Genomic DNA, 12,323 nt, shown 5'->3' with positions numbered 1-12,323 from the left:
ATTGATAGGACTCGAACCACAAAACAAAATAATCGTTTAGTTTAGTTCAAGAGAATTGTTTTATATATATATCCAGCAAGACAAAATAATCAAGAAGGAGAAGTTAGCAGTGGTGCTGGGAGAGAATGCACCAGGCAAGATGTCAGCAGCGATGCACCATGCCACCTCCTCATCCACTTATCCAAAATAACTACTTTAGTCGTCTCAGGACAAAGTCATAAAGACTATTTTCCCAGGAATCCTTAGGATCAAAAAGTACTTTGACAGCTTGGCTCTTTTTCTGCTACTGATGGTTTTAGTTACTAAAACTCCTTTTGAAAATGTGAATCTGTCTCAGCTATGCTGGGGGGGAATGGAGAAAGCTGTGTCTATACTTGGTGCTTCCTCTTCCCAGAGGCTAGGTCTGACATGGGAAGCAGAAATTCAGTGGAAAAACCTCTACCGAGGAGGGGAGGATTCAGAAACTAAAACAACTGGATGTGGACAATCTCGTTTTCACTTTCCAGGTTACACTCTGCTCCTTCTCCCGGAAGGATTTGCTTCAGGGAGACACCATCCATTTCTATTAGGTCATTTCTCTTTCCACCCTTCACCTTGCCTGCCCCAGAGTGGCACCATCTGGGGGCAGGTCCCATCAGTTGATAGGCCGATGCTTGACAAAGAAACTTAGGTATCTTCTGCTCTTGTTTCCAGAAAGTCAGCACAGCTGTAACTAAAGCTGACACCTTTCTGCTTGAAAATACCCTCTCGACCAAGAGTACTTTTACACTGGCCATCGCTGCTTTTGCTCTTTCCCTGGGAGATAAAACACACCCACAGTTTCGTTCAATTGTCTCAGCCCTGAAGAAGGAAGCTTTGGTTAAAGGTATGACTTGTTCCTGACAGGTACTCGGCAAGTGTCTACTAGGCATGTAGCGTCTGCTAATTGGGGAAGGGGTGGTGGCATGCATAGTGGAGTGAGACACCATCCCTGCCCTCAAGAAACAAATCATCACAGTACAAAGGAATAAGCGCTGTTATTCATTTACTTAGTCATTCATTCAGCACATTTTTATCCATTCCTTAATTCAACAAAGGAATGAATGTGTATTGAGTATTGAGTACCTCCTATGCACCAGGCACTGTTCTAGGCTCTGGGGATAAAGCAACAGACAAAAAAAAAAAAAAAAAATTCAGGCCTTCATGAAGCTTACATTCTAGTTAGGGAGAGACAAACGCAATAAATAGCTAAAACATTTAATATACTGAATAGCTTAGTGATGACTGATGTGAAGAAAAATGAAGCAGGGAAGTGACACAGGGCGAGGGGGTGGGTTGTAATTTTAGATGGGGTTGTCAGGCTTAAGCCTCACTGAGAAGATGGTGTTTGAGTCAAGACATGAAGGAGGTGAGGAAGCAAGCCAGTGGCTCTCTGGAAGGGTATTTCCTGGTGGAGAAACAACTTTGCATATTACTGAGGTAGGAGCATGCCTGGTGCTCCAGAAAAGGCCAGGAGGCCAGTATGGCTGGAGAGAAATGAGATGAGGGTAAGAAGTGATGTCAGGGAAGGAAAGCGTGAGGGAGTGCCATGTAGGACCTTGGAGGTCATTACTGGAGCTCTGCAGGACTCCTGTATACAGTTGTGCAATGTTCAAAGCACCCAAGCAAGCAGGTGAATTAAGGCTGAAATCCAGCCTGTGCTCTGCTCCCCCATCCATGCACCCTGGTTTGAGTCAGCTTCTACCCTGAGCAAGGGGTGCCTGAGTCTCATTCATATCAAGGTGCTGTGGGGGCCAGTGTGAGCCCCAGGAGAGTGCATGACCTAGCTTGTATTGTACCAGGTTGACTACAAAGTAAAGATATTGCTTCCTATGGGTCAAGAGTAAAGAAATAGAGAGGAGCTGTGGTCATTGGCCAATGTGCCTAGACCAGCACCGGCATGGTTGGGCACTTCTGAGCCGTCTCCTGACTAAGGTTTTCTAAAAGTTTAATAAATCTTACATGAGATTTATCATTATCTACAAAATTTGACTTCTGTCATCATTTAAAAATGACTGACTCTTAACATATACCTCGAAACCACTTGTATAATACTTTTCAAATAACACAAAAGAAATGTCTTGGGTATTGTAAGAAATGAATCATAAAATCATAGAATTTAAGAGCTAGAAAGGAACTTAATAATTCAAATAATGTTTGATCTGGAAGTATCTTTAAAAACCAAAACTTTCATTCTAAATACAGCCTCCACAAGTGAGGGAAAACATTTTGTCCAAAGTCATGCAAATCAGGTAATTCTGATGTGTAAATAGATAACATCAAAATTTTGAGGGATGGAGTGGGAGGTTGGGATTAGCAGAAGCAACCTATTATATATAGAATGGATAAACAGCCAGGTCCTACTGGATAGCACAGGGAACTATAGTCAATTTTATATATGTACGTAAAATACATATATTTTATATATATAAATATATATACATTCTTTTTTAGATTTTTTCCATTATAGGTTAAAAGAGCCCTGTGTTAAGGGACCTTGTTTGTATTGGTCACCTTGAGAAAGTTCTTCTTACAAAAGAGTAAAAAATTTCTGGAAACCAGAAGGCCACTACCGGAAGAAACTTCTAGAAACTTGCTAGAATTGTTATACCAAATTCACACTTTTCATCATATTTACCAGTGTGATTTGTTGATGTTCAGGTAATCCACCAATATATCGTTTTTGGAAAGATGATCTTCAACAGAAAGACGGCTCTGCACGTTATACCAGCACAGCACACATGGTAGAAACCACGGCCTATGCCTTACTTACCAGCCTGAGCTTGAAAGACATGAATTACGTTAATCCAATCATCAAATGGCTATCAGAAGAGCAGAGGTATGGAGGTGGCTTTTATTCGACCCAGGTAATGTTTCTTTCTCAGGGTCCATCCTCCTGGAGATATTTTTAGTGCCTCCCACACCACACATTCCACACTCCTTCTGACCTCCATGCTTCTGTCACCAAGGGAGCATACCAAAGATATGAATAAAGGACTAGAATCAAGGACCCTAATGGATATGTGCATTGACACCCTTCTTATACAGAGGAGCAAGTCAGCCTCAGGAGGTTCATTCAGGGAGTTAGTGGCAGAGCCAAAATCAGAACTCACGTCTCCTGACTCTAAGCCCAGTACTTCCTTTATGATTCTTAATTACCATGAAGGGCTAGGAGAGTTAATTCCTATGTAAGGAACAGCAGCTGCCCTGCAAAGGCACTGATGTTTCTGTCCACAAAACAAATAAAAGGTGAGAGGAATACTGATTACTAACATGTTTATCTATCTACCTACCAATGTAAACTCATTTAAGTATGTATATTTTACATTATAACTATATGCAGTTGTTTAGTGTACATCTACATTCAAGTTTATCTCAAATGTTAGCATCTTCCCTGTTCCCTGGATGCTTGGACAATGACAGGGTGTGTGTGTATATGTATATAAAATTTAGAGCTAGAGGGGTCCTTCAGGGTGACATTAGTGATCATCTAATCCGAGGAGGCAAATGGTTTCATCGTGGGTACAACCGGAGGCTTAGAGAAGAGAGGACCCCGCTTATTAGCACTGGCTGCATGGACGTGGGCAGAGAGGGTAGCCACAAATTTGCTATCTCTAATCCAGCCACATTTCCTAATTTTGTAGATGAAGAAGATGAAGTCCAGAAAAATTAAGTTCATCCATTTATTCCTTCAACAAATACTTGTTGAATAGCTACCATGTGTGTGTACTTACTAAATGTAATGGATGCCAAGAAAAATATACTACTTGCCCCCATGAATCTTATATTGCAGGGGGGGACGCCAATGATAAACTCTACATAAAAATATTACCAATTGAGATGAATGCTCTAAAGGGCAGAAGGGAAGAACATTAAAACAGAATAATGAGAAGGGGGAGCTTCTTTATGGCTTCACTGTGCGGATATTTAAGCTGAGACTTAAGGATGGGATGGAGATACATTGTCATGCAAGGAGTTGGAGGTATTCTGCAAAGAGTGACTTGCCTGAAGTCACGTGCTCAGGACAGGTAGAGAACCCGGACTTGAGGCCACACAGCCTTTCTGTCCCTGCTAACAGCAGCATCCTTTTTGGGGGAGGGGGACGATCTTCCTTCCACCTCCACATGGGGACCCTTAACCAGTTTCACTCAGTCAGCTGGAGTTTCATCTCCAGGCAATGCTGACTCACCTTCTCATAAGAAAGGGTATTTGTAAACAGAGAGTACATAAATAAGTAAACCTATGTTTGTGCCTTGCTGATTGTTGATAGGATACAATTAATGCCATCGAGGGCCTGACAGAGTATTCACTCCTGGTTAAAAAACTCCACTTGAACATGGATATCAAAGTTTCTTACAAGCATAAAGGTGACCTCCACTATTATAAGATAACAGAGAAGAATTTCCTTGGGAGGCCAGTAGAGGTAAATAAAGGATTTTTTTATAGTATTTTATAATCGGATGGGACCTTTGAAATCATCTGTTACAGATGCTAATACGTATTTTTCTAATTACCACATTTTAGATTATTTTAAGGTATATTTAAACATACCAGTAACTGGAAATAGTTCTTACTGTCCACAGCCTACAAATCCGTGTTTGTGCAAAGTAAATAAGCATGAGAAATAATATTGAACGCAAAAATCTTTCCAGGTGCCTTTCAATGATGACCTTGTTGTCCTAAGTACTGGACAAAACAATGGCTTGGCTACAGTGCATGTGAGTATTTCATGGAGAGCCGACTTAATTGGGGTTATGTGTGACTTAATTGGGGTTATGTGTCAGCTTGTACTAAGTAACATAAAAGAAAGTTAGGGACTTTGCCACAAAGTTACAGAAATCTGGGCTTGGGTAACCATGACTGACGTAAGAGTCATTTATCATTCTTTCTAGCTATCTTGGTAGCTGTCCCCACAATTTCTTTTTGAAAATGGTCATATTAATCTTTATATGTATGTAGTCTGTGTATTTGTGGAAATTATATATATATATAATTATATAGAGAGATAAATAATTTTTATGTCTATATATGTATATATACATGTGACTTGTATGTATACACTCATACGTGTATATACATGGATGTGGTGGTTAGTAACGTAGTCTCACCTCATTTGTCCAGCATCATCGGGGATTGATGGATATGTAAGGGCTTAAGTTTCTTCTATTTTTAACCATAGATTGCATGGACACATATAAATAGCTTAGAAAAACGTGTAACTGCCAAATGCCTCAAATAAAATAAACTATGTATTCGGAGCATAAGTTAACATTCTGTTGATTATTTAATTGTGTGCTCATCTTTAGTACATTTATTCCTTCAAAGACTGCTTCTAAGATTGCGTGAGGGTGGGGAGATGGATGGTCCACTTTTCTGTCACTTCTGGTCACTCTCACTATACCTACTTCTGGCAGCACCCCTGCCCTTCCACGCATACCTATAATTTGTTGTTACCACAGTGGTTTGTGGGCTGAAGAAAACCATACTTCATGACCTTGTGGTGTTCTCTGTAAAATTAGTGTACAGGCACAAGGATGAAAGTCTTAAAAACTTTCCTGTAGAGTGAGGTGCTCAGATTTGACTGCGTGGGATTTGGACCAAGGTTCTGACTGGACAGAGATCGTTTTTTGCTTACCTTGGGCTTCTCAGCTATGTTTCAAATTGTGGAGTTTGCTGAAAGTCCGGTTGCTGGGAAAATGGTCTTTAACGTACACCATTTGCACTGGGTGGTGAAAATACTTTAAGCATCTCATTTCTAGCCGCAGTACTGCCATAATACCTTTTCCACTCCCCGTTTTAAACAGAATACTCTTGTTTACTTGTCCCAATATAGGTAAAAACTGTGTTTCACAAAACCAGTACCTCTGAGGAAATTTGCAGCTTCCATTTGAAAATTGAAACTCAGCAAATTGAAGGTAAAACATCATGATTTACACTATAATTTTGGTTAAGCATAAAGAATGCCAAAGAGCTTCCCTGATTAGGAAAAACATGCTAAATCAAAAAACAATTTTCTTATTCAAATTCTTTAACAGGTTGACATCTGAGTAAACATAACTGCCATTTATTATAATACAGGTAACTAATAATAGTTGGAATTTGATATTAAATAACAATATCTAAGCTAAATGTATCCGCTATTGATCCAGAAATTGTTTTGACTGAAAATTACTTTAAGAATGTAACAAGCATAAAAAAAAAATGTAACTAGCTGTAAAGCCACAGAAGGGTCTAATTTCAGAAACTTGAATTTCTGTTACTTTTGTGTCAGTGTTCCATTCCTGGGCCCTGAATTTCTCTCATCACTCTGTTGGGTTTCCATCCCTTACCCTTTCTGTATCCCAAGGAGTTTGGCAAATGCACATTTCTCTGCCCCCACATTCAACTTGATCTCTCCAGGACTTATGATCCTTTCTTTTTTTTTTTTTTTTTTTTTTTTGATCCTTTCTTAATGTGCCTTTTTTTTTAACCTGTGGCCCTCTCATCCCTCTTCTGATGGGTTAGTTCTCCCCTCCCAGTCCAGAAGCAAGGCCACTTGCACACCCCAGTTCTCCTTTACCCTCTGCCCTGATAGCTTCTGTTTGTGGCTCAGAAGCCTGTTCCTGCAGGAAAATTTCCAACTACCAGCAAATCCAGGCGTCGGCTCTTCCTCTCTGCTACCTCCCCCAGACATGTGACCAACACATATTTACCTTAAATGACTCCTTCCTTAAATTATAAGTTCTTGGAGAGCAGAGAACTGTTCTAATGGTTTTAAGACTTCCTGGGATTGTCAGTAGCCACGAATCTCCATTAAAATCATCAAAAGTGAAAACTACCAAATCACAAATCATTTTTAAGTGTGTTTAGAGACATGCTCATTAATGATTCTGTTCTGACATGTTGCAAAACAGCTAAAAACGGTTTACTCTTATTTTTGTTTGTTTGTTTGCTTGTTTGTTTGCTGTGTGTGCCAGCCCGCAGCTACAGCAACTCGGAATACAAGCGCATAGTGGCATGTGCCAGGTGAGCCTGTTTCCACCAAGGGGAGAGTAGACTTCAGGGTCTCACTTCTGCCAGAGTATTATTTCTTCAAATATTTTTGAATTATAAGAATGTCCAGAAGATGCAAAATTGTTCGCTTTTTTTAATGAGAAGCATAGCAGGTATTCTTTTTTTTTCTCTCGCATCTTTATTGGAGTATAAATTCTTTACAATGTTGTGTTAGTTTCTGCTGTACAACAAAGTGAATCAGGTATATGTATACATATATCCCCATATACCCTCCCTCTTGAGCCTCCCTCCCACCTTCCCTATCCCATCCCTCTAGGTCGTCACAAAGCATCAAGTTGATCTCCTTGTGCTATGCAGCAGCTTCCCACTAGCCATCCATTTCACATTTGGTAGTGTATACATGTCAGTGCTACTCTCTCACTTCATCCCAGCTTCCTCTTCCCCACCCTCCCTCCCCGTGCCCTCAAGTCTGTTCTCTACGTCTGCGTCTTTATTCCTGCCCTGCCACTAGGTTTATTTGTACCGCTTTTTAAAATTCCATATATATATGTGTTAGCATACGGTATTTGTTTTTCTCTTTCTGACTTACTTAACTCTGTATGACAGATTCTAGGTCCATCCACCTCACTACAAATAACTCAATTTTGTTCCTTTTTATGGCTGAGTAATATTCCATTGTATATATGTGTCACATCTTCTTCATCCATTCATTTGTTGTTGTTTGTTTTGTTTTTTTTGAATTTTATTTAATTTATTTTTTTACATAGCAGGTTCTTATTAGTTATCCATTTTATACATATTAGTATATATATGTCAATCCCAATCTCCCAATTCATCCCAGCACCACCACCACCACCCCTGCTCCGCCACTTTCCCCCCTTGGTGTCCATACGTTTGTTCTCTACATCTATGTCCCTATTTCTGCCCTGCAAACCGGTTCATCTGTACCACTTTTCTAGGTTCCACATATATGTGTTAATATATGATATTTGTTTTTCTCTTTCTGACTTACTTCACTCTGTATGACAATCTCTAGATTCATCCATGTCTCTATAAATGACCCAATTTCATTCCTTTTTATAGCTAATATTCCATTGTATATATGTACCACATCTTCTTTATCCATTCATCTGTCGATGGGCATTTAGGTTGCTTCCATGTCATGACTATTGTAACTAGTGTTGCAGTGAACAATGTGGTACATGTATCTTTTGGAATTATGGTTTTCTCAGGATATATGCCCAGTAGTGGGATTGCTGGGTCATATGGTAGTTCTAGTTTTAGTTTTTTAAGGAACCTCCATACTGTTTTCCATAGTGGCTGTATCAATTTATTCCATTAAATAGCTACTTACTGTACAGAACAGCTTTGTTTTGCTCATGTATAGTTTTCTCTCCCATTTTTGGCCTTTTTCTAATTCAAACACTAAAATATTAATTTGTCTTCCAGAAAGGTAAAGATATGATATGTAGGTATTAGGAAAAGAAAGAGCAAAAGATTCTCTCAGAAGCAGCTTCCACACTTTTACTTAGAAAAATCATGTTCACCCAGTAAAATCCCTGGCCGTTATCAGCCAGCCGGTGGTTCTCAAGTCAGGTTGCACATTGAATTCAGCTGGAGAGAGTTTAGAACTATGCAAAACTCCATCCAGGCTCACCCCTGGAGGTTCTTCTAACGGTAGCCAGGGCTAAGAACCATGGATGCTGAGCCCTTAGCAAACTAACTCCAAGGCCTGAATTGGCCACTATCTTCATTTCCTATTGCTGCTAGTAACAATTTACCATAACTGTAATGACTTAAAACAACCCAAATGTATTATAATTCTGGGGGTCAGACGTCCTAAAATCAAGGTGTTATTGGGGCCACGTTCCTTCTGGAGGCTCTAGGCGAGAATCCACGTCCTAGCCTTTTCCAGATTCCAGAGGCACCTGCTTTCCTTGGCTTGTTGCCCCTCCCTCCATCTTCAAAGCCAGCAACACAGCATCTTCCAGTATCTCTTTCTGACTCAGACCCCTGCTTCCATCACCGTAACCTCCTTCTCTGACTCTCCTGTTTATTTCCCTTATAAAGACCCCTGTGATCACATTGGACCCACGCAGATAATCAGTCAGGAGAATCGCCATGGCTCAAGATCCTTAACCTAATCACACCTACAAGTCCCTTTTGCTATGTAAGGTAACAAATTCATAGCTTCAGGGGATTAAGAGGTGGACATCTTTGGAGGCCATTATTCTGCTTACCAAACCACCATCCTAAAACGTTTATGAAAATATAGGTTTTTGAAAATATGTATATATACTTTAGTGATCACACAGAGTGAATCAGTTAATGGCAGAGCCAGGACTAGAACACAGGCTTCTTCCTTCTTTCCACCACCCCTTAGTACCTCCTGTTCTGTTCTGTTTCCTTAATTCTTCCTATTCTCAACAACTGGCTGGTATTTTGCTGTTTTTACTTATAATCACACATGATGCAAAGCACTGAGTATGGGTAAACTAGAAATTCCATAGAGTTGTGTCATAGATTGGAGCTGAAAAGGATTTTAGGGATGATATAGTAATCCTCTTATTTTAGAAGTAAAGAAACTGAGACCCCAAGAGGTGAAGTAACTGGCCAAATTCTCACAGAGTTAGAGGCGGAGCTAGGACCTCAAAGCCCAGACCCTGATGCCCAGTCCAGTTTCTAAACCACATCCTTCAGTTAGTGTAATCTGAGACCACTGACCTTGAGGAATAGCACAGAATTTCTCACCACCTCCTTCCCAGCATTTTGCAGCCCTGTCTGTGGTCCCTAGCTCAGTCACTCTCTTCTCAGGATTCCTTCATCAGCTAGCCCACTCGAAGTCCCTCCTTCCTTCCTTGGCCAGTCTCTGCCATCTGTTCCCCCTCACACACCCTTCCTCATTCCCTAAGGTCCTGTTAAGGTCACCCTTTCCCAGGCAGCTTGCTTCCTGCCATTCCCACTCTTGGGTACCTCTCTTCTAGAGGACAGGGTGTGATCACTGTTTAAACCCATAGCACTTGTCACAGGGAGGTATGAGCAAACTTGTTCTGGGCAAAGCTAGAATCAATGTGTGGGACCTACAGGGAGGTACACTGAGTGGGCACAAGGACTCTATGATAGTGGAGCTGGACACCTGTGGGGCAGCCTCTGCCATGAAATACTCACATGACCTTCAGCAAATCAGCTTACTTCTCTGGGCCTCTTCTGTAAACTAAGGATATTGGACTATCTGATCCCAAATTGCCTTCCGGTAGTTCCACAACTCTGCTATACATTAAAAGGCTCTCATCAAAAACTTGTTCATTTGAATTCATTGACAGGAGGCCTAGTTCCAGATTGTTAATATATAAAAGATAGCAACAGAGATGTAATACTGCATATTCTACCCTTTGGTTTTTATAAACCGGGGACAAAATGTTCAAAAAACCAGGTGGAACATGCTTTTGGCTCTGTGATGCTGAAGCTGGGTTGGATAAATTCCAAATGTAACTGTGCAGTACTTATTCATGTGAGAAATTCTTTGCCTTCAAATATACACTCTCCTGATTTAAAAAATGCCAGCACACAATTTCTATGTTCAGAGGGTCTCTTTCGTGTATTTAGCTTTTTACAACTTCTCTGTTGTATTCATAAGAAAAGAAAAAAGGATTTCATTTCTCTCCTTCTCCTGGAACAAAATGCCTTTGGGAAAGATTGCTGTCCTTGGCAGCAGGCAAAGGGCTTCTTGAAAGGAAGGTTTCTGTTCCACGGTTGAAACAGTCACCATGGCAACCAGTCATCAAGGCTCCAGCAACTTTTCATAGACACTCTTCACTCAGGAGGCCCTTTTCCATCATGTTGACAGAGTATTTGCATCTGTGAGCCAGAGCTCTCTGCTTCTGGTGACACTCACCCATCCAATTAGGGAGATGCTAGATGTCACATTTCAGTTCCAAGTTGCCTTATATTTTGTTCTAAATTGTTAATTTGGTGAAGAATGGGGTTAAATTTTTATAAGCCGGAAATTTTATAATATTGAAATTTTTATGGTAAATATGACATCTAAAACTTCTAGTAGGATCTGCTTTATATATGTTCAATAAGATATGATTGGGGAAAAGAGGTCCCTTGCCACCTCACTAATTCAAATAATACCTCCCATTGCACTCATATTTATTCCTTTGGGTGAGATCAGTTCATTTTCCCCTTTATGAAGCTGTCTCACCAGGCTCTTCCTTTAATCCCAACTGCTCTCCCAAGCTCCACTCTCAAATGTCTGTCTGCCTCTCCCACATCATAAGGTGAGGCTGGAATCTAAAACTCAACCTTTGCAGAACCAGACTCCCATCCAGTCCCTACCCCACCAACCTGCTCCTCCTTTAAGTATTCTAACTTTGCTTAATCATAGAAACAGGCCTCTCTGCCTCTCAAGATGAAGGCTTGGAATTATAAAGATAAATTTAAAACACGAGTTTACACTTCTTCACAGTTAATTTTACAAAAAAGAAAATGAGCTCTAGAAAGGGAAAATAATTTGGGGAAAACCCTCAGCAGAACTGGGATAAAGCCCAAATTTACTGATTTGGGAATTTACTGGGAATTTCAGTATTGGAAATGGGAATTTCAGTAAATGGGAATTTCAGTATTCTTTTCCCTCATACCAGAAAAACAAAAACAAAATAAACCAAATCTCCCATTTTACCCCCTTTGCCTTTCTCCTCAGCTTCCCCACAAGCACAATTCCTAGATGAAGGATAGTCCTTGAAACATTTTTTTAAATAAAATATCTAATATGAAAATTTTAGAAAATACAGAAAAGCACGGAAAAGAGATAATCACTTATAATCTCATCATCCAGAGAAAGTAGCTTCTAACATGTTAGTGTGTTTCCTTCCAGTCTTTTCCTGAACATGCTTATTGAGTTTCTTTCCAATATACAATTAATTTTCTTCTTTGAATATTCTCCGTTAGAAAAAGAACTAGGATGAGAATCAAGAGACTTATGCAGCTCTGAGGTGAGATAGTCATGTGAGCTTGAACAAGTACCTTATCTCATCCTCAGTTTCCTCAACTAGCTAATTAGGAGCTCGGACTGAATGGCTTTTATGATCTCTTCCAACCCCAGAATGGAGGTCCATTGAGATAACCGGTCAAGTGAGTAAAGAGTTGGAATAGATGACTAAGAAATCTCTTGCATCTCTAAAATTCAGAGATTGCAACACATATATTGTAAAGAAGCAAATAACTGGAGACTCACATTAGAAAGTTAAAGCCTACCAAGGAACAGGGGCTTTTCTTAAAGAATCTTATTTATTTATTTATTTATTTCA

The 12,323-nt window shown here is 40.0% G+C and overlaps 1 protein-coding gene across 1 annotated transcript in view; it reads left to right on the top strand.

Moving 5' to 3' along the window:
* The window catches only part of C5 (complement C5), a 78,125-nt gene that overhangs the window by 53,735 nt on the left and 12,067 nt on the right, over positions 1-12,323 (top strand). The window contains exons 28-33 of the mRNA XM_079927421.1: positions 694-865; positions 2,680-2,885; positions 4,289-4,441; positions 4,671-4,736; positions 5,852-5,933; positions 6,975-7,023. Of these exons, the coding sequence (XP_079783547.1) occupies positions 694-865; positions 2,680-2,885; positions 4,289-4,441; positions 4,671-4,736; positions 5,852-5,933; positions 6,975-7,023 (728 nt within the window). The remainder of the gene's footprint in view (positions 1-693; positions 866-2,679; positions 2,886-4,288; positions 4,442-4,670; positions 4,737-5,851; positions 5,934-6,974; positions 7,024-12,323) is intronic.

The sequence above is a fragment of the Stenella coeruleoalba genome (genome assembly GCF_951394435.1).
Source record: "Stenella coeruleoalba genome assembly, chromosome: 7".
Taxonomy (NCBI): domain Eukaryota; kingdom Metazoa; phylum Chordata; class Mammalia; order Artiodactyla; family Delphinidae; genus Stenella; species Stenella coeruleoalba.
Note: the sequence above shows the minus strand (reverse complement) of the source record. Positions and strands in the feature narration are given on the sequence as shown.